At 40.0% G+C, this 20,344-nt stretch overlaps 1 protein-coding gene across 1 annotated transcript in view; it reads left to right on the plus strand.

Annotated features, from left to right (window-relative positions):
• Positions 1-19,573, plus strand: part of FBXO15 (F-box protein 15) — a 61,558-nt gene extending 41,985 nt beyond the window's left edge. Inside the window, exons 7-10 of the mRNA XM_032771690.2 lie at positions 120-202; positions 2,042-2,187; positions 13,236-13,360; positions 18,037-19,573. Of these exons, the coding sequence (XP_032627581.1) occupies positions 120-202; positions 2,042-2,187; positions 13,236-13,360; positions 18,037-18,306 (624 nt within the window). The 3' untranslated portion in view covers positions 18,307-19,573. The remainder of the gene's footprint in view (positions 1-119; positions 203-2,041; positions 2,188-13,235; positions 13,361-18,036) is intronic.
• Positions 19,574-20,344: the final 771 nt, after the last annotated feature.

A 20,344-nucleotide genomic window follows, 5' to 3' on the forward strand; every position in this document is an offset into this window, starting at 1 on the left:
AAATTTGTACTAATACTTTGTGGTAATCTCGCAGCAGCAAAAGAAGCAGCATTTATCTGTGAGCTTTAATGCACAATACTTCCAGGTGAGAAATGTATTCATTGTAATTAACTTTTCAGAAAGGAAATGGAATTGCTTTTGTAATAGCGAGTCTTCATCATCATCAACTTATTGAGAGAAGCACTTTGGGCTCTGCCACTATGTAAGTACTGGTTTCTCTTTGCCTGTGGATGCTAGGGATGATCTTTTGAATAAAACATTGAGTTTGAAAATTAAAATTGATTGGTGATAAAGTTCAGTAACAATTGTAATTCCCTCTAACCAAGAATAAGAACTCTGTTGTGCACTAGAGTTGTAACAACTGGTTTACAAAATGATATGGAAGAGGCCTATGTTTTTCATGCTAAAATGTACTGCGGTGAAGTAATACATTAAAGAGAGGCTAGACTTAATTACACATGTGTCTGAAACCTTTTACTGTAGCTGAAAGAGATTTAGAAATTTTTCTGTATTTTTTTTCTTTCAGTTTATTTTAGTCACTTTCTCCTGATGTGTGACAGACCCACAGGGAAGAGGGACATTCTAAAAAATAGGAAATGTCATTGTAAATCCAAAAAAAGTGACAGGGTGACTTAATTTAGAACCTGAATCTACTTTTAAATCTTATTGAAAAAGTTATTAGATTTCTAGTAGACAATGTCCTTTAAATAGGTATATTTAACATTGTATATTAATGCAATATATTAATGTGTGAGCTTTTCCTTACACGTTAAAATAGCCAAAATAATGATTACTATGTCAACTAGCCTCCATGAGCAGCTCTTTTTTTCTTCTTCTTCATACCCTTTCCTCCTAGGCTGAAGGAACATTTAATCTGGCGTAGATATGCTCTCTTTCTCTCCCCCTCTCCCAACCCCCTTCATTGGGATTCTCTTCACACACAGAATATCTAATAACATTCACTCCACAGGGACAGTCATTTATATGGGTAAAAATTTCCAATATGTTTAAGTGACTTATTTTGTTAAGTGTAAGTGACTTAAGAGTCTGTCTCATTGACCTTCATTGGGACTTATGTCACTTAGGTGCTTCTGAAAATGTTACCCCACATCAGTGATTCAATACTCTGCTCCTTCCACTAGGGTTCAGGCACAGGGACACTATTTCCCTGCCAGCTATTACAGCAGTGGTTCTCAACCTGTGGCACGCTGGCCACATGCGGCCCAGTTAGAACACAGCTGTGGCCCAGGTCAGCTGTGTGTTAAAGACCATGGATGTGCCCTGGGTTCCAGGTTTCCAGCTGCCTGAGTAGAAGGGTTCGGGCTGCCTCGCTGCCTACTGCCAGAGGGTTGGGCTCTGGGGCTCCCTTGAGGCCCCAGGGGTTGTGAGCTCTGGGGTCCAGGGCAGCCAGCTGGCCCCGCCACTTCCGGGGTCCAGGGCAGCTGGCCCACCCTGCAGGGTCCGTGGCCTGGAGCAGTTGCCTGGTCCTGTGAGCCCTGAGGGCTGGGGCAACCACGTGGCAGGGGACCGGGGCGGGCAGTTGGGGCAGCTGCATGGTTGGGGGATGTGGCAGCCGACCCACCCCGAGTGGCAGGGGTCCTGGTGTTGGGGCAGCTGGTTGGCCCTGAGGTCCAGGGGCGGCAGCCCACACATACGTTCCCACGATGTGTAATATGTTGAGAACCACTATGTTAGAAAAAAGCAGGTGGCCAGATGGGTGTTCGATTCAGAGTAATGCATACAAGTCCATCTATTAAAGTTTTACATGTACACACTTTAGGTGTATTTTAGTGGTAAATTTAGTTAGCTGCCTTTGACTAGTCTTTACAGCACATTAATAAACCTTGTAATGAATATGGTAAACTATTGTGAAACTTCGAGATTCAGAAATTTAGGTAGGAAAGTAGAACACCTTGACTGCTAATTGCATTTGCCCTTTTCCGAATCTTTTTAAAATACCTCCTCTGCTGAAACTACTCAGCATTTCTTGCCAAGCTAAATTGTTTTTTTCCCCACCTGATTTATCTTGATTTTATTTAAGACAATATATCCTGCCCCCTCATAAACCTATACTGGATGATGTTGACCCAGAATATGGACTGCATGGCTACCAACTACATATTGATATGCACAGCGGAGGACATACTTACATGTGTGGTACATTTCGCAATCTGTTCTGCAGAAAAGGTAGAGTTAATGGATTTTAGATTTTCCTTTAAAAATGGTTCCTGGCTTCATTTTCCCCCATTTGTATTCAACTCCTTTCTGTTCAAGGGGGAAAATAGAATTGGCTTTTAGGATAAACTAGTTTTTTTCTTTCTTGAATTTTTGTTGTGGAATTATTTTGTTGGCTACTGCTGGCAAATTGACAGTCTAGATATTGTACTGTTTGTTGTTTCTTTAAAAAAAATGCAGGCTTCTGGATTGAAAATAAAACTGTTCTCTACCTTTCAAGGCTGAAATGGGGATAAAGCATCTTGGTAACAAACAAAGCATTTCCAAAAACAGAATTAATTTTATAATGTATTAAACAAATGTAATAACCAGGACTTGATTTCAATGTGGTTTTATTTTTACTCATAGACTCATAGGTCAGAAGGGACCAACATGATCATCTAGTCTGACCTCCTGCACAAAGCAGGCCACAGAACCCTACCCATCCACTTCTATAAAAACCCCTAACCTATGTCCGAGTTATTGAAGTCTTCAAATTGTGGTTTGAAGACCTCAAGCAGAGAATCCACCAGCAAGTGACCCATGCCTCATGCTGCAGGGGAAGGCGAAAAACCTCCAGAGCGTCAGCCAATTTACTACTCTTCTGCAATTGCTTAAGTTTGCTTTGACTAGATGTGATTTTTAACAAAGCTTCATTGTTCAGATACAGTGCAACTTAATAAGCATACTGTGATTCAGACAAAGAATAATTGTTTGATCTACTTCTCTAGACTGACATATATTATTGTTATGGCAATCAATACAGAGTTGTGAGAAATTGTGTAAGTGTTTGTAAGTAATTTACAATAATATTTATTTACTTTATTTATTTCCTTGGGCTTAACAGTAAAGCATGCCCATGCAGAAGCTCTGAGGGTCCTAATAATAATTAAACTTACAATAATAACCACCAAGCAGCATTAAATAATAATATACAAATAAATCCTGCCAGCTGGCAACATTAAATAATTAAACTCAGATAACAATTTCCCCAGAGAATAAATAAAATCAGAAAATCCTGTTTTCTCCCCCATGCGTCTCACCTCTCCCCACCCCGAGTCCCTCTCAAATTACATGATGAAAAATATGCATTCCTTTTTATGTTGGATGTAGGAGGTAAGGAAACTTTTTAAATTTTAAAAATCAGAGAGAGAGAGAGAGAACAAAATCTGTACCCTATGAACAGTTGTTTTTTAAAAAATGAGGTAAGCAATTATTACTGCTTCATATTATTTTTCCAATAAATGGCTAATGTTGATGCTTTGTTACCAAATTTGCCCATTACTTTGGGGTACGCTCATTTATTTGGGTTACTCTTCTGGTGGCTGGCGTTCTGTAATTCAGTCAATGTACTACTTGTGTCACTTCTGTTCTCATACGGAGCTCTACTTCTCCCTTCTCCAAGTCCCCTCCCATTGGAGGTATCCTGCAGGACCTAGGTTCCCCATGGCTGGGTTCTTCCAGCTCCAGAATCAGACAGACAGACAAACACACGTTAACAGAGCGCGTCTGAGAGGACCAGGTTAATCAGCACTCCCAAGCTGACCCTGTATATGTTCCTGGACTCAGTAGCCTGGGTCGAGCAGCACTTCCAAGCTGTTACCCTCATATGCCTCAAGTTCAGCATGTACCTGTCCTGATGTTCACATTACAATTGTTCTGGTAGTAACTCACTTGATGCAAACCCCACAGGATTTTTGGGTGCTGCAGGGATCTTTAGCTTAGTTACAAGGAGTACTGCTGCAGAGTGAATGGGGAAGCCGAAAAACACCCATGGACGGGCGTGTGGGGGGTGGGGGGAGGAAGAGAGAGAGAAGCAACCAGCTTAACCATGAAAATTATTTATTGCCAGGTAATAATCATACAAGGGGAGCCAAACAAACAAAACAGTGATAATGTTAAATCTAACTTAAATCTGATTATAAAAATCAGGTTTAGAAAACTATAACTGATCACAAAAGTCAGAATCGGAAGGCTATACTGAGAGAGAGAGAGATGGGTTCTCACCACTCTGTGAAGCTTGAATCAATTGGGGTTCCCAGGGTGGTGGTGGTAGCTGAGAATCCAAAGTGGTAGAGACAGGCAGAGCCCCCAGTACAATCATTCAGGAGAAGATCAAGTCCCAGTGGAACTGATGCAGATTTTGGATCCAGGCATCAGAGCACTTACTTGAGCATGGGTAGGGGTTTTTGTAGGGAAAGAACAATGGTTCAAGGGAGAACACAGATTTATTTTTGGGTAAACTGATGACTCAAGGGAGTATACCAAAGAGCTAAACATTAGGAGCTGCCCATTCCTGGCTAGGGGTGGTGTTCCTCTGAAGGAGCTCTGTCATAAACAGATAGTTAAGGGTTAATGTCTCTTTTACCTGTAAAGGGTTAAGAAGCTCAGTAAACCTGGCTGACACCTGACCAGAGGACCAATAGGGGGACAAGATAGTTTCAAATCTTGGTGGAGGGAAGCCTTTTGTTTGTGCTCTTTGTGTTGTTGTTGTTTGCTCTTGGGACTGAGAGTACATCCAGGCTCTCCAAATCTTTGTGAATCAGTCTCTCATGTTTCAGACTTGTAAGTAATTAGCCAGACAAGGCGTGTTAGTCTTATGTTTGTTTTCTCAACTTGTAAATGTTTCTTTTGCTGGAAGGATTTTACCTCTGTTTGCTGCAACTTTGAACCTAAGACTAGGCGGGGCCCCTCTGGTCTATAGGAATCTGATTACCCTGTAAAGCATTTCCCATCCTGATATTACAGAGATAATTTTTACCTTTTTCTTTCTTTAATTAAAAGCTTTCTTTTTAAGAACCTGATTGATTTTTCCTTGTTTTAAAATCCAAGGGGATTGGATCTGGACTCACCAGGGATTGGTGGGGGGAAAGGAGGGGGATGGTAAATTTCGCCTTGTTTTAAGATCCAAGGGTTTTGGATCTGTGTTCACCAGGGAATTGATGAAGTCCCTCAGGGCAACCCAGGGAGGGGACGAAGTTTTGGGGGAATAGAGAGTGCCCCAGACACTGGAATTCTGGGTGGTGGCAGTGTATACCAGATCTAAGCTAGTAATTAGGCTTAGAAGTGTCAATGCAGGTCCCCACATTTGTACCCATAAGTTCAGAGTGAGGAAAGAAACCTTGACAAGCTCACAATGCAATTAGGCAGCTTCAGTATTTTGGATAGTAAAGAATTTATTACTAGAATTGGTTTGATAACTAATGAGCTGGGTGTGTGAAGGCGTGGGTTCATTAACATTTGGATCAGAGATCCCCCAGAATGCAAGGCTCCCCTGCTGTTGCCTTGGAATCTCTGTTCTCCATTTTGTATGATAATAGGGATGCCTCTCTGTCCCATCCTTAATCAGATGAGTCTAGGGGAGTTCCCTTAATCCCTTGTCCGGAGGAGTTTAGGTGTGTCTTCCACTGCCTTTGGTAAGTCTTTCTTCTGATTGGCTTTAGTTCAAACGGAGGCTGTGGGGATGGGGGAAGGTCTTTTGTGAGTCAGACAGGCTCGGTAATGTGCCCTGATTCTCCAAGAACACAGCTGATAGGTAACAGTTTCTATTCACTGTAGTAGATGCACTTTTTTTTTTTTTTTTGGTGAAGACAGTAGAGTGCACTATTGGCTTCCGACTTAAAGTTTGTGCAGCTCTTAGAGCAGAGTTGGTCAAAAGTTATGAAATCTTAATTCAGGACATGTATTTGGTAACCCCCAAAAATGCCATTTGAACTGAGAACAACAAATAACAAAAGCTTTATTTTGATGGACAATAATCCCTATTCAGGCAGCTGGCTGTGTACTATAACTTGATGGATTGTTTTATTGGAGGATAAAATAATCTACATTTTTGTTTCCATGGATATCTAGCTTTCTTTGAATTCTGGATAGTGTTTACTTGTGGATTTCACATGTTCCTTTAACATACTCTCCTGTGCCATATGTTTTTTGCTTATTTGGCCCAGAACTCTTTAGCACTGCTCTCTGTTGAGTCAGGTTGATATGTGTTTGGTTTTATGTTTGTTTTTCTAACGCAAGAATCCTAACAGGGTGGTTCCATATGTTCTAGACTCTTTTTTCAGGTATATATTTTTAAATTAACCAAGTTTGTTGTAAATAATTTTTACACCAGCTATTTGAAACACATTTGAGGATTGGTTTGCAAGATTAGCTTTGCAAGGCAGCAATAGCTAATCTTGCAAAGATGAAATAAAGCATTAAAGAGAGCAGCTCTGTGCTAAAATCACATCTAGTTGTGTTTTGCAGCAGCAAGTAATCAAATGATGGTTTGATTTTACAACAAAGGCTACTTTGGCTTGGTTTACTAATTAATGCATCATTTATATATATAGCAAAACAGTTCCCTTTGAAAAGCCCCAGCCCAGTCTCTTGCTTCCCCAGTCATTGCACTAGTAGAGGTCACATTCAGAGTTTCAACTTCAGATATGCTGAGCTGTGCACTTGGAACCGAACTCCCTTTCTCCTAAAGAGGTACTTGTATGGGTGACATCAACCATATCCATCCCTTTGATTGGCAGTTCAGCTCTATTGCCCCTCCTCCTTCTGCTTCCTACCAGTGCTCTTTGCTTCACTCCCTTTCAACCCCTCAACTGCCTTGCCCAGATGTTATGCAGATGTCCTTCAGTCAGCTGCTATGGCTGCTGCACCTCCTGTTTTCCTTATTTGGAAGGCAAAAAAAGCCTTACACTTGTCTACATAGTACTTCTGCTTGTTCTGAGCTTCTGGGTAGTAGGAATTTTTCCAGTCTGCCCATATATTGAGGCTTGAAAAACCCTACTCATTCTTCACCTAGAGCAAATGGAAATATTGCTTGCACAGGTGTGGGTGGGGTTGAGTAGCCATTATTTCCTTCTGTTGGGAGGAGGAGGGAGGTACTGGACACAGCAGCAGAAGTACCATTGATTCTTTTGAGGAGTGGAGGTGAGTTGGGCAACAAAGTGAGGGGGGAGCTGCTGTATTCCTCATCAGAGGGGAATGAGGAGCAGATCATGAATTCTGTGAACTACAGGAGGGATGAGGATGCAATAAGCTGGGTGGCCCAAGGGTTTTCTGCACACCTGGGAGGAGATGGGGAAGTAGCCCTGAAAAGGGTAGGGAGGAAGTTGTGTAATTGTTTAAATTTGGAATCCATTTTGAGGGGAGAGACAGAATTTTGATGTATTCGGAATGGGAATATGTCTCAATTTGGACAATGACAGCAGCATCAGTACAGGGATTTTCTAGCCTAGCTATACACATCTAAAATGCTAATAGTTCTATAAATCTGTTTGTGTGTCTTGGGGTCTCCATAATGAAGGAAGAAGTCTACAAGGTAGGTTTGGATGATTAATGAATTGATTTATTCATGAATGATGAGTTCATTTTTAAAAGCATAAATTCTCAGTGGCTTTTATTTGCATCAAATGATTCAGCTGGTATTAGTGAAAAGGTCAGAGAAATGTTCAGAGCTCTACAAAGTCCTGTAAATTTAAAAGAGAGCTGCCGAGTCCTTGGAATTTAAGTGCAGTGTCTGTAGCCAGAACCTCCTCCAGGAGGCGAGGGTAAAACTTTGATATGTAAAAAGACATGCAGTAACCGAACACCATGATAAGGTATTTGGTTTAATTTTTTCTTCAATTGTTGGCTGAACCTCACTGTTCCAGGTGATGGGTAAAGTACTCCTTATGCAGTATTCTAGTGCAAAGATGCATTTATAGCCTCCAGGATAGTGTAAAGTTTAATTTTTCTCATGTGTGCATGCACACTTAAGGAGTATTTAAAGCATGAGATCTCCTTTTATCAGTTCTATCTTAGAGAGTACAGAAATAGTTCTAAGAGGAAATGTATTACGTGCAAAATAGCTTCCCCAAGTGGTCCATCAAGGATGTGGGGATTCCTTTTATTAATATCCTGTAATAACTGTGGTGTCCTGAATGTTCGTTCTTTATTGATGGCATGGTTCCATCAGTTGCTTTATTTTATTTCCATTAAAATGTGATTGATTCTGAGTGGGTTATGAGAGTAGAAATAGTCATTCCATTATAGAGTCTGACTTGTGGATAAGTGAATATCATTCCTTTGAGGAAAATGCTTATTAACCAATTTTGTCTTTTAAAATCCCATTTGCAAAAGCTTAGCTCCAAATGGAAACCCTTAATGTTCTCTCTGTGCTAACAGTAGGTATTTATCCTGATCTAAATTCTGCTGTATTGGATTTATATTACCTAGGTTTGGAATTTGACCTCTTCAAATATTCATTAGTCTTTCAGATCTAGAGAAATGAAGTAAAATAAGTTACCTTCACCCTGGCTTAATGTATGATGTTTTTAAAAAGCAGCAAAATTGTTAACCATAAATGAAAACTTTTTCATAGTATAACACATCATAGAAATGTCAGGGCAGGCTGCAAAAGGGAGAGCAGATACTCCCAGGACTAGTGGGTAACACTGAAGTTAAACTCCCCAACTAGTGGCAAACTGTGCTTCTTATCCCCACACTGCTTATCAAGAAGCAAAAAAAAGAAATCACATATCCCTCCTTATTGCATTCCAGTTCTCTGGCTCCCAATCAGCACTTAGGTCCAATATAGTGAGAAGTTGTTTAAAAAACTGCTCATATATACCAAATGTTCTTCTGACCCCAAAGGGTCAGCCACATCACCAGGTCAGTATAGGTTTGGACCTTACCCAAAATACCATGCTGCCAGCCAATCCTTTAGCGCCTAACACTAAAAGTTTATTATAAAGAAAAAAGAACAAGAAGAGAGATGTTAAATGGTAAAACATCACATACATACAAAGACTTCAGGTTCCTAGAGTATTGGTGAGTTTGCTGGCTTGAAAGTCTCTCTGGAATACATCCACAGCTTGGATGAGTCATTCAGTCCTTTGTTCAGAGATCCAGTTTGTAGCAAAGGTTCCTCTAGAGGTAAAAAGCAGGAATGAAGATAAAATGGAGAAGATGCAGCTGCCTTTTGTAGTCTTTTGGCATGCGGCCTGTGCTTCCTTTTGTTTCAAACACAAGCGGCCCTCACATGGCTTGAAATCCTTAGAGTTCTGTCCATAGGCATGTCCCTGCATACCTTGTTGAGTCATAAGGTGTATCTGCCTTCTCTCAATGAGTCATTTGTATAGCTAATGTTCCTTAATGAGCCATCAAGCAGGCTAGGCAGTGCTGATGCCAAACCGTCACCAAGAAGCATAACACAAGTTTGAAATACAGATATACATACATATCTATAACCCATAATACAAAAGGGATACAAACACATAAAGGAGATTATCATATCTGCAAATTATAACATTTTTTGCAGATACCTCACGTGGCATATCTGGCATAACTCATTACAGTTTTACAATATTCATATTAATAATATTCTCAAGTGTCCCCCAGATTCCATGCAATGTTACATTATAGATCAAAATTTTCAAATGGTGCCTAAAGGTAAGCAGTTTAATTTTGTATTATTGCACGTAGCTTTAAGCATCAAAGTTTAAAAATTTTGGCCATTTTACTTAAGGAATTAGCATTTTATTTTGTTTTATAGTAGAACCAGAGTATAGTTTGTTAAAAATTGTATGTAATAATACTTTGTCTCTTTAATTTAAACTGTTTTCAATTAAGGCTCGCAAAGCATTTTACAAGCCTTTGTAAATGGGGGGAGAGAACTTCCCCTCTGTCTCTCAGTGCTTTATTTCTGCATACCATATGCTTCTCACTGAGGATTTTGTTGGCATAAAGTTTTAGATGTGAGCCAATACAAATGTGAATTTTGATAGCTTGCCAGACAGTCATGTAGTACATTAAATCAGTTTGCTTTCAACTTCGTAGGGATATGAGTGGAAGGAGAGAACAGCACTGTTTAAAAAAAAATTTAACAATTTTATTAATGCTAATGTTAAAAAATTATATAATACATAGGTTGAGAAAAGTGTCTGTACCTCTGGGTATAGTGCATAGATTATCCACAAATACAAAGTTTGTTTTTAGGAGTCATATGATACACATAGTACATAATCAACAATAACCCAAATTTAGGTGAATAAATTTAAGAATACAGCTTAGATATTAGCATCTAAGTATTCAGGTATATCACTCATGAAAAGTTGTGCAAAGCAAAATATATCAATGAGTGAAGACTGTCCCTCAGTAATTGAGCATTTAGGATAGGTTGTCCATTTACAAAATACAATCCATGGAGAAAGTATTTAAATTACTTTCCTGACTGCACTTGTCATTGGCACTCCAGCTCATCCCTCCTGGTATTGCTGATGTCCAGTGATGTGTTCTATGTAGATGTCCCTCGACCACCTGATGGCATCCGACACCAAGAGTTGCCATATCAGCTGAGTGTAACACTGAATGATTCCACATTCCTGCAACACTCACTCGTTACTGGGGTCCCATGCGCCCAGGGCTCTGATGATCTGAACCTGGAAACCCTAGCTCTCAAGATTTCAGCCAGAGGGATGTATTTCTCCACCTTTTGAACTTGGGCATCATGGAAGGCCGGGGTCCTGTTCTCGAAGGGCACTGTGACGTCCATCATGATGATGATATTCCAGTCCTTGTTGGTGATGATGATATCCGGTCATAGTTGGCTGTCGGTTCTGGGGATTGTGGAGTTCACGGCAACCTTCCCTATGGGTGTTAGGATGGCTTTGGCCAGGCGATCTTGGATGGCATTGTGTTGCAGCTGCCAGACTCTGGAATGAGGCTTGCAGCTACACAGGATGTGGGGTAGTGTCTTGTTGGCATAGCCACACATCCTACATTGCCTGTCCTGATTCCTGTGGCAGACAGCTCCATTCAGTAGAACGCAGTTGATCTGGCCCCTGTGGATGAACCTCCATTCAGCAAATCGGGTGATGCTGCCCCTGAGGAGGAAGTGGTTGCTGGTGTCCCGCTTGCAGGTCATCTCAAATGTCTTGCCCTGGTCTGGCTTCCGCTTCAGGTTTTCCGCATACTAGCTGAGGATGGTATCCTTCAGAGTCCTCTCCAGCATGGGTCTAGCTTTCAGAGTGAGGATTGTGTGGTCCATGTTCTTCATCTGTGCATCAGGACTCCCAGCTCCTGGGTACTATAACAAATCCTTTTCCCTCTGTGAATTCTTTAATTGTCACTATACTGTGTTCCACAGCCATTAGGAACTGCACTGTGACATTGAGGATAGAAGTCAGGAATGCTGGAACAGTTTTTATAGTGGGAGTGCTGAGAGCCATTGAACCAAATTGTAAACCCTGTATATAATGGAAACTACTTCAAGCCAGGGGGGTGCGGCAGTACCCTCAGCACCCCTAATAATTTTGCTCCTAAACCTAAAGCAGACCCTTACCACCTGAGCTCATGCAAAATCTCTGTTACCCTCAGCATAGGGCCTATGCCACAGTCAAGCAGTTCTTTTTTTGTCCAATAAAGAGTAGTGGTACACAGATGTGCTAGCCATTTCATTGTTTTGTGGATGAATTTCGCTACTACACCCAAACCATAGTTAGATTTTCCTTGCACTTCTGGGTAACATACTGTATATATAATTCCACAGTTTGCTAAACTATTGGTGGAAATACTGTGAGTTAGATTCAGGCATTGGTTTCCTGGGCTTCTGTTGGCTTAACTTTAGGTGCCAGGTGAAGAGTCCACCAGGGAGGTTGCAGCCCAGAAAACATTTGACCACCCTTGCCTCTGTTTTGTGTGTGTGTGTGTTGGGGGGGAGGGGGGGATATAGAAGTGTGGGTGTGGATTTTGCAGGTAGGTATTGGAGCCCCAAAAAGTGTTCAGCTAGGTTATAGAGATGATATGGCTAGGATGGCTGCACTGCCTCAGCACTTCCCTGCTGTGTTTGTGAAAGGTGGTGTTCTGTGGAGACACTGGGGGAATATAAACATGTTCCAACTTTCCATTAACTAGTAACAACCTTCAGAGAGAGAGAGGTGTTTATAGTACTGACTATTCTCCTGGTGTAGTTGAGCCATACTCATGCCAGGAGGATAATTTACACCACCTTTTGTGCCAGCACGAGTGACTCCAACCCTGTATTCATAAGTAATTGAGATCATCTATGGAGGGCTAGACCCGATGTTTCCTTTTCCTTCATCAGTATAGTAAAGAACTCCAATGACACTCCCTCCTTCCTTCTTGCTCATGGTGATTTATCAGCCTCAGTATCTCTTCTTCAAGGAGACCTAGTTTTATGGTGTGTGTCCTATGAAGAAGTTCACTTATCTCATGAAGTGATAGTTTGTCCTTGTAAGATATCTATGGATTACTAAGATAAACACCATAGTATAATCAGGCCTCAGAATTCGGCACTGAATATTCCATGTCCTTTAGAAAGGAAACTCTTCCCATTTGGGGGAAGAACACAGGACTTCTTTCTCTCTTAGCAAAAAGATGTACCAGATCCAATGTAAAGGCTATATTTAATTGTAAATAATCAAAACAATATGTTTTAATGGTTGTACTAACCAATGGAAATGAATCTTTCTTTGGGGAAAAAACAGGACAAGGAAGAAGCATAAATCATTTATTTAAATCAAGGTTTTCCACTTGCTGATATAAATAAATGCACCCTGGAATCGATATTGGTTCAGCATGATAACATGCATCAGACAAAGTGGACAAAAGAGTGATAATGAAGCACCACTTGTCTTCTCCTTCTCTGATGTTAAACTTGATGTTTTTGTTGTATTCGAAGGGATTGAAACATTTAATTTGGAACTCTTTATTTGCATTCTTTTTAACTCTACTTGGTTGGCCTCAGATTTCTGTATTTGAATAAAATGAAAATCCCAACTCCACCCCATCTTTTGTCGCCTCAGAAAATAAACTAATCCTTTGCATCTTTGAGACATGCTGGCTTGAATTTTTCAGCTGGTTGGGCATGAAGAATTATTGGCTCTTGAGGAAAGTATCCTATTAAAGTGCAGGAGATGAATAGAGGGTTTAGAAAAAGGAACTGTAGAGGTAAGAACGTTCCCTGAGTGGCTGACCTAGTTTGATATGTTGTGCTGTAACTATGCATGTATTGTTAATCTTTTCAGATTACATTCGAAATGGATACTTGAGGCTTACAGTTATAAGTTTAAAAAATAATTCACAACATTTGCCTCTTGCTGGGAAAGTTGGCTTCTTCTGGAGAACTGATGTGTTTGAAGGCAATGTACAGGTAAATCACTAATGTTTTGTTCCTGGAAATACTTATTTCAAAATAAAAAGTGACATGCATGCTACATATGTTACAAAGTTATTTTGGGTAGTTGAACTTGTAAAAATCTCATAAAATCCAGATGTTATGGAGGTTGTGAAGCTAATGCTGTTCTTGAGAAATGCCTGTCTAGGACTCAGTTGTACTAAATTCTTAAAAGAGGGTGTCCAAAAACTACAAACATGCATATTTTTAGTAAGAAGAATGAAGAAATATACCACAGTACTGCAACAGTGTTTAAAAATACATTTTTAACATACTTAACTAATGTAGATTGGAAACCTTTAAATGAGTACACATTTGAAGTAATCTGTGCACCAGTCTTTCAAACAGTCCTAAAAATGAATATATACTAAAGAGTTTTTGTTTGAATTTGACGTTTTTATAATATTATTTTGACATAAACAAATACAATTAATAGTTGCTATTTTGCAGTTAGGCAGGCTGAGCAGAAAGAAATACCTATGATGAGTGAGTTAATATTTGTTTCCTATATTTTAAAGTAACTGCATTGTGCTTTACAGTGTTCATCAGTTGTCCTGGGCAACAGTGAGTGTAAAATTCAGCTTAATGTTTAGTGATTTACTACAGCTGCTGTTGGCAGTACTCGCTACAGTTAAGATTGAATTATAACTTCCATTGAGTCCTCGCTCTTCAATTGTTTATAACATTCTCAAATTCCTTTCTGACTGAAATTTCTTATGCTTGGTCTTTGCCCAGACGTAGGGTTGCCAACTTTCTAATTGCACAAATCCAAACACTCTTGTCCCGCCCCCTTCCCTGTCCCATACCCAAGGCCATGCCCCTTCTCTGAGGCCCTCCTCCTACCACCACCACTCACTCCAGTGACCCTCCCTCTGTCACTCTCTCTTCCCCACCCTCACTCACTTTCACTGGGCTGAGGCACGGGGTTGGAAGGTGGGCTCTGGGGTGGGGCCAGAAATGAGGGGTTCAGGGTTTGGGAGGGGGCTCCAGGATGGGGCAGGGGTTTCGGTATGAGGGGGTGAGTGCTCTGGCTGGGGGTGCAGACTCTGAGGTGGGGCTTGGGATGATGGGTTTTGGAGTGTGGGAGCGGGCTTAGGGCTGGGGCAGGGGCTGGGGGGTGCAGGATCTGGCTCAAGGTGTGGACTCTGGGGTGGGACCAAGGATGAGGAGTTTGGGGGGCAGGAGGGGACTCTGGGCTGGAGCTGAGGGGTTTTGCGTGTGGGAGGAGGCTCAGGGCTGGGGCAAGGGTACGGGAGGGGGTTTGGGCTCTCAGGGGGAGTTTGGGTGAGGGAGGGGGTTCTGACCTGGGGCAGAGGGTTGCGGTGCAGGCTCTGGGCGGGCGGTGCTTACCTCCGGTGGCTCCCAGTCAGCAGGGCTAAGGCAAGCTCCCTGCCTGCCCTGGCTTCGTGCTGCTCCTGGAAGTGGCTGGCATGTCTGGTTCCGAGGTGGAGAAGCCAGAGGGCTCTGCGCGCTCCCCGTGCCCGCAGGCACTGCCCCTGCAGCTCCCATTGGCCATGGTTCCCAGCCAATGCGAGCTGCGGATCCAGTGCTCGAGGTGAGGGCTTCTCTGGCCTCTCTTCCACCTAGGGGCCGGAGGGACATTCCGCCCGCTTTTGGAAGCTGTGCGGAGCCAAGGCAGGCAGAAAGTCTGCCTTAGCCCTGCTGCTCTGCCAACTGGACTTTAAATAGCTTGGTTAGCTGTGCTGTCCGGAGCCTCCAGGGTCCCTTTTTGACTGGATATTCTGGTTGAAAACCAGATGCCCGGCAACCCTACCGAGAGGTGAAGTTTTTTTTTCTAGTATCTGCAAGATCAGCTGAGCGTTTTTTTTTTTTTTTTTAGTTTTACATATATGAAAAATACACATTTCCCATTTGTATCAATCAGTCAGAAATGTTGTGGTTAGAAAACTGAAAATAGCTGAATCTAGAAATAGCCAAGTTTGAGAGCTATGATCATTTTAAGTCAGAAATGCTCTGCACAGTAGATTACTTTTAAACTTCTTTGAGGCTTTTTAAAAGTTTGCGTTGGCTCTTGAGTTTGTCAGCCTAGAGTTTATAGCCTGTTTATGTAGAATTCCTAAGCATGTGTATAAGTCCCATTAACTTCATGAAATTATTCATGTGCTTAAGGTCAATGGGATGTAAGCACAAGCTTACGTGATTTACTGAATCAGGGCAAAAAAGTCTTGATGGAAGATGATTTTAGGAGGTTTTGTTTAAAAACATACTGCGTTCAGGAAGTGTCAAGCTAAAGACCATAAAATTATGGAACTTACACCTAACTGGCACTCTATTTTTCTTTCTTTTTTTAAAAATATATTTCATGCAAACAATTATTAATGTAACAGCAAAAAGAATGAGAAATCAAGCTCTCAGAAGAAATAGAGAACTAAGGGTAAAACCATCTGAACTCTGCCTCATTATGCCTATGATGTAAAAGGTTTATTTTTATATCTTCACATACATCTATTTTTTACAAATAATATATCAACTGACGTTTTTTATATGTACAATGTTACTGGAAAAAGTGGTGCTGTGGGTGATTTTCTTTCAGCCTTCACATGTTTTGATGATTTCATTGATATTTAAGATATAAGCTAAATTTATTTCTATCTCCAGCAATTGAGTCAATGTGCATAAATTTTGATTGGAAAATAATGAGATGTTATGCACACAGTGCAAAAGCAGTCCAGCCATTTTTGCTGAAACATAAAAAGAATCTCCATTTGCAACTGAGACATCCATTTAGAAAAAAATATCTCTGCTCTTCAAGTAGTAATTATGGAACCCCTAATATTTGGAGGGTGAGGCAGGCAGGCAGATATCAAAGTCTAGGCTGTTCAGATTTGAACTTTCATAACAGGCCTATGTTATGCAAGAGATCAGACAAGAAGATAACACCACCCTTAAAATCTATGACCCTTGAATTTACGGAACTGATTTTCTTCAACTTGGCTTGTATTTTAAGTCTCATCAAGATCTACAAAGAAAGCTAATTCTGAAGATTGTATGTACTGTATTATAACATCTATAATCTAGTGTACTCTGTACTATATGTTATATGCTAAAATAATGTATGACGAGAGACCATATTTTAAGGCATATGCATAAGGGACAGAGTTAAGTTTGAGTTTACATCACAGATCTGCATTTCCTGACTTCTGAATGCTTTATTTCTCTACATTAACATTTCATTAACTTCTGGATTGTTTTATGATACAGGATATCGTATTTGCAGGTTGAGTGACTATACTAAAGTTAATGTATTTCAAAAGACATCAGCATTATGTTATACACAGATGTTTGATTTAAAGAATAAATAATCTTGAGATAAGGAGTGCCTAATGTGTCATGATATGTCAGTAAAATAGTACATCCTAAGTCCGAACTAATTTGAAGGTAGTATTAATCTCTTTGCATCTAAATGTAACATCACTGTAATTGAACTACAAAATCAATAATGAAAGACAAGGATCTGGTCACTAAGAAGGGTTAGAAATCAAGGTCATGAGAGAGAAAAATTTGCTGAGACTTCCCTCATGACATCTTGTATGTGAAACGTTGCGCTGACTTGATTAACCTATGAATAAACAAGTGTGAACCAGATATTTCTCTTATATTTTGAAAAATTGCCTGTTTTAATTGCTTTGTTTTTTACTTTGTATGTTTGGCTGAGAAACATCAAATAGTTTGTCTACATGACATAATTAATATGATATTACCCTTAAAAGTAAAAATGTATGTCCTCATTCAGAGTACAGGAGTAGTTTTAACAATTCTGAACTCATTGCTGATTGGCAGTGACACATCACCTGGTATGTATGCCTGTCCAGTGTTTGTATACCTGAAGAATGATAATGTACAAGCCTGTAAATACTACTTGCATCAAAACATCCAAGAATTCTATACGTTGACTGATGTACATCTTCATATTTTATAGTCTTGTGTAATATTTTCATACATTGCTTTAAAGAATCATTTTAAAGTATTTTATTTAATTTTAGTATATAATTTAAAAGAAAGATTAAAATATTGTATTTGTTCCTCTGGGAATCAAAGAACTCTACAGCCTCTGCCCATTCCTAGAAGCAGGGGCATGTCTAGCAGTATTTTTAGTTTAAAGGCTGACCTCTGTTTTGTGCACATCTGTATTTTTCTACAGTCATGGAACTCTTTGTGCCTGTTTCGGGATATTGCCTGGTCCATGGAAGTCCTGGGCCAAAGTTTAAACTCCACATTTCCTCATAATGGAGGACATCTTACTATTTTAACTAATAGCACACTAATTATTTATATATATAATTTTAAATATTTTTTAAAAAATGTTTAAAACATGGCTGGTTTTACCATGTGCTTGGCAGGAGGCTACCAATGGCATGTGTAGGCTATAATCCTATTAGTTGGAACCCTTTTCAGTTAAATAGATTGCAGTTCTTTTACAGTGGCCGTTGAAGTGTTGTGAATTTTAGTTTGACTATCTACCTATGTGCCAAATCTTGCAGTCTGTACAGCCCTAAATCAGGGAGAATTCCCCCTAACATGAGTGGTAGTTCTACCTAACTGTGCAAGGACTGTAAGATGTAGCCCTGTGGTAATTGATATATGCTGCACATAGAAAAATAATGTTTTTTTTTTTTTGCTTATGTTTTTAGAACTGTTACATGATGGATGTGACCCTCTTGGATGAAACAGAAAAACCCTTCTGGTGTTTCAGTGCCCCAGTCTACATGAAACTTTCTTCTAAGGCATCCTGCCTTTATGACTATATGGGCCACAACTATGACTTAAACTATATGGATTCAGAGGGTAAAGTCCACGTTGAGCTGGTTTGGATAGAAGAATCCAAGGAATACTATATTGTCAATCTGGTTCTTTATCTAAGCACTGAAAAAGTTAACCGCTGGTTTGGAACAAAATACTGATTCTAATAATTTGAGCAGTTACTTTCCCTGCTGGTATTTAGTTGATTTTTTTGGAAGAGGGTGTGGATTAAGGTTGAAATGAACCCCACAATCCAGGTGCTACAAGCTGTTTTGTGCTTTATTTACTGAAAACCAGGAAGTGTAGTCACTTATTTATTTCTATTATTGTTTTCACTTTTGTTATTGGGGAGAGAAGTTTAAACATAAAAAGTAATAGCTTTCCTGTGAAGCACCATGATGTGTGCTAGTCTCTGTTGCAAGTACTGGGCATGATAAGGGTAAAAAGATCATTGTCACTCAATACAATCTTATCTGGCATAGTCAGATATGTAATGCCATTTCTGAAACAGCTATTGTAAATGTGACTCTGTTCTCTCTCCATATTTGTATGTTCTACACCGTTTCTAAGAACTTAAAAAACACCTTGAAAAACTCAACTCCATGAAGTCTGAAGTAACAAAATAATGCTAAAGTGTTGGTGAGTGAGCTTCTAGATAACTGACCTTTAGATAATTATGAGAAACTATTACTAAATGACCAAACTTATGCAGATGAGGTATTTTTAATCATAATTTGTAATCTAAAATTCACTGTGGTAGGGGCTTTAAAAATTTAGATTGAAAGGCACAGGGAGGACTAATGTGAGGAAGAAGGCTTTTGCCAAGGGAAAGACTTCTATGGACCCTTTTCTTAAAAGTTAACTGTTAAAGCTGCTGTTGGGTCAGAGGGAAAAATGCAGTTGTTTTAATTTGGTTGCATGGATTGTGGTCCGTGTCTGAAAACATTGAAGCCTTTCGTTAGGAACTGAAAGTGATATGTTGGCCCCTAAATAAGAGGGTTTGATTTTTTTCCCCAGAGGAGCTGAGCGTCATCAGCTCCTACTGACATAGTTAAGATTCAGTTATTTAAGTAGAAATGATGGATACCTAATATATGGCTTTTAGTATCTATCTATAAGACTTGTTTGAAAATTGTGTTTTATATGTTTACTCTTTCAGGCTACTTGGTTGTATCTTTTGGAGTCCAATCCTGTATGCCTTACTTGAAATCCATTGGGAGTTTTGCCTGAGGGAGATACATGGCACTGGCACAATTGTGTCTTTTTAGTAATGTGGATAACATTCATGTGTAGTTTATTACAAATATATAAATTTTGTGTTGTTTCCAAGTGCTTCCTATTACAGATAAAGTTGTCCGAACATAATTACTTATTTGTTGTCTTCTGTGACTAGTTTTTAATTGTGGCAAAAGTGATTTGTTTTAATATGTGTTTGTCGTAAGGTATAATTCCCAAATCTGAACCTTAGCGTCCAAAATTTGGGTACCTGCATGAATTCCTCTAAGCTTAATTACCAGCTTAGATCTGATATGCTGCCACCAATCAAAACTCTGAGTGTTTGATAAACTCTGGTCTCCCCAAAACCTTCCCTGGGGACCCCCAAGACCCAGATCCCCTGGATCTTAACACAGGGAAAGTAAACTCTTTCCCTCACTAAAAGTTGCCAACTCCCTAGGCTTCCCCTCCTGGTTCCCCCCCTAGAGATCCCGTGCTTCAAACTGCCATTAAACACATCCGAGCAGGTTTTTTTTTTCCTCCCCCCTTTCCCTCTCACCCTGAAGGCCAGTACAAAGAATTCACGCCCCTTTCCGTAAATCTAACAACCAAAGAGATCCCCCCCCTTCGTTCCTCAGCCCTTAAACCCAGATAAATCAATCAGGGGTATAGAAAAAGAATCTTTTTAATAAAAAGAAAGGAAAAGTGAGGAAAATTATCTCTTAATAACTTCAAGATTGTAAATATAACGGGTCCTAATAGCTGACAGAGGCACAGAAAGAAACGTTGTTTCCTCCCCCGCCAGTACCAAGTACAAAATCAAAGAAATATTTCCCCAGCAACTAATCAATAAACACATATAAAAAGTTAACTGCCCGCCAGAATCCACAATTACAAATAGAGAAAAAACACAATCAAAAAAGCTAAACCGCCGTTTGTTTTTACTTTACCTAGTTGGAACAGAAACTTAGAGAGCCCGGTAGT

The sequence above is a fragment of the Chelonoidis abingdonii genome, chromosome 2, assembly GCF_003597395.2.
Source record: "Chelonoidis abingdonii isolate Lonesome George chromosome 2, CheloAbing_2.0, whole genome shotgun sequence".
NCBI classification, from domain to species: domain Eukaryota; kingdom Metazoa; phylum Chordata; order Testudines; family Testudinidae; genus Chelonoidis; species Chelonoidis abingdonii.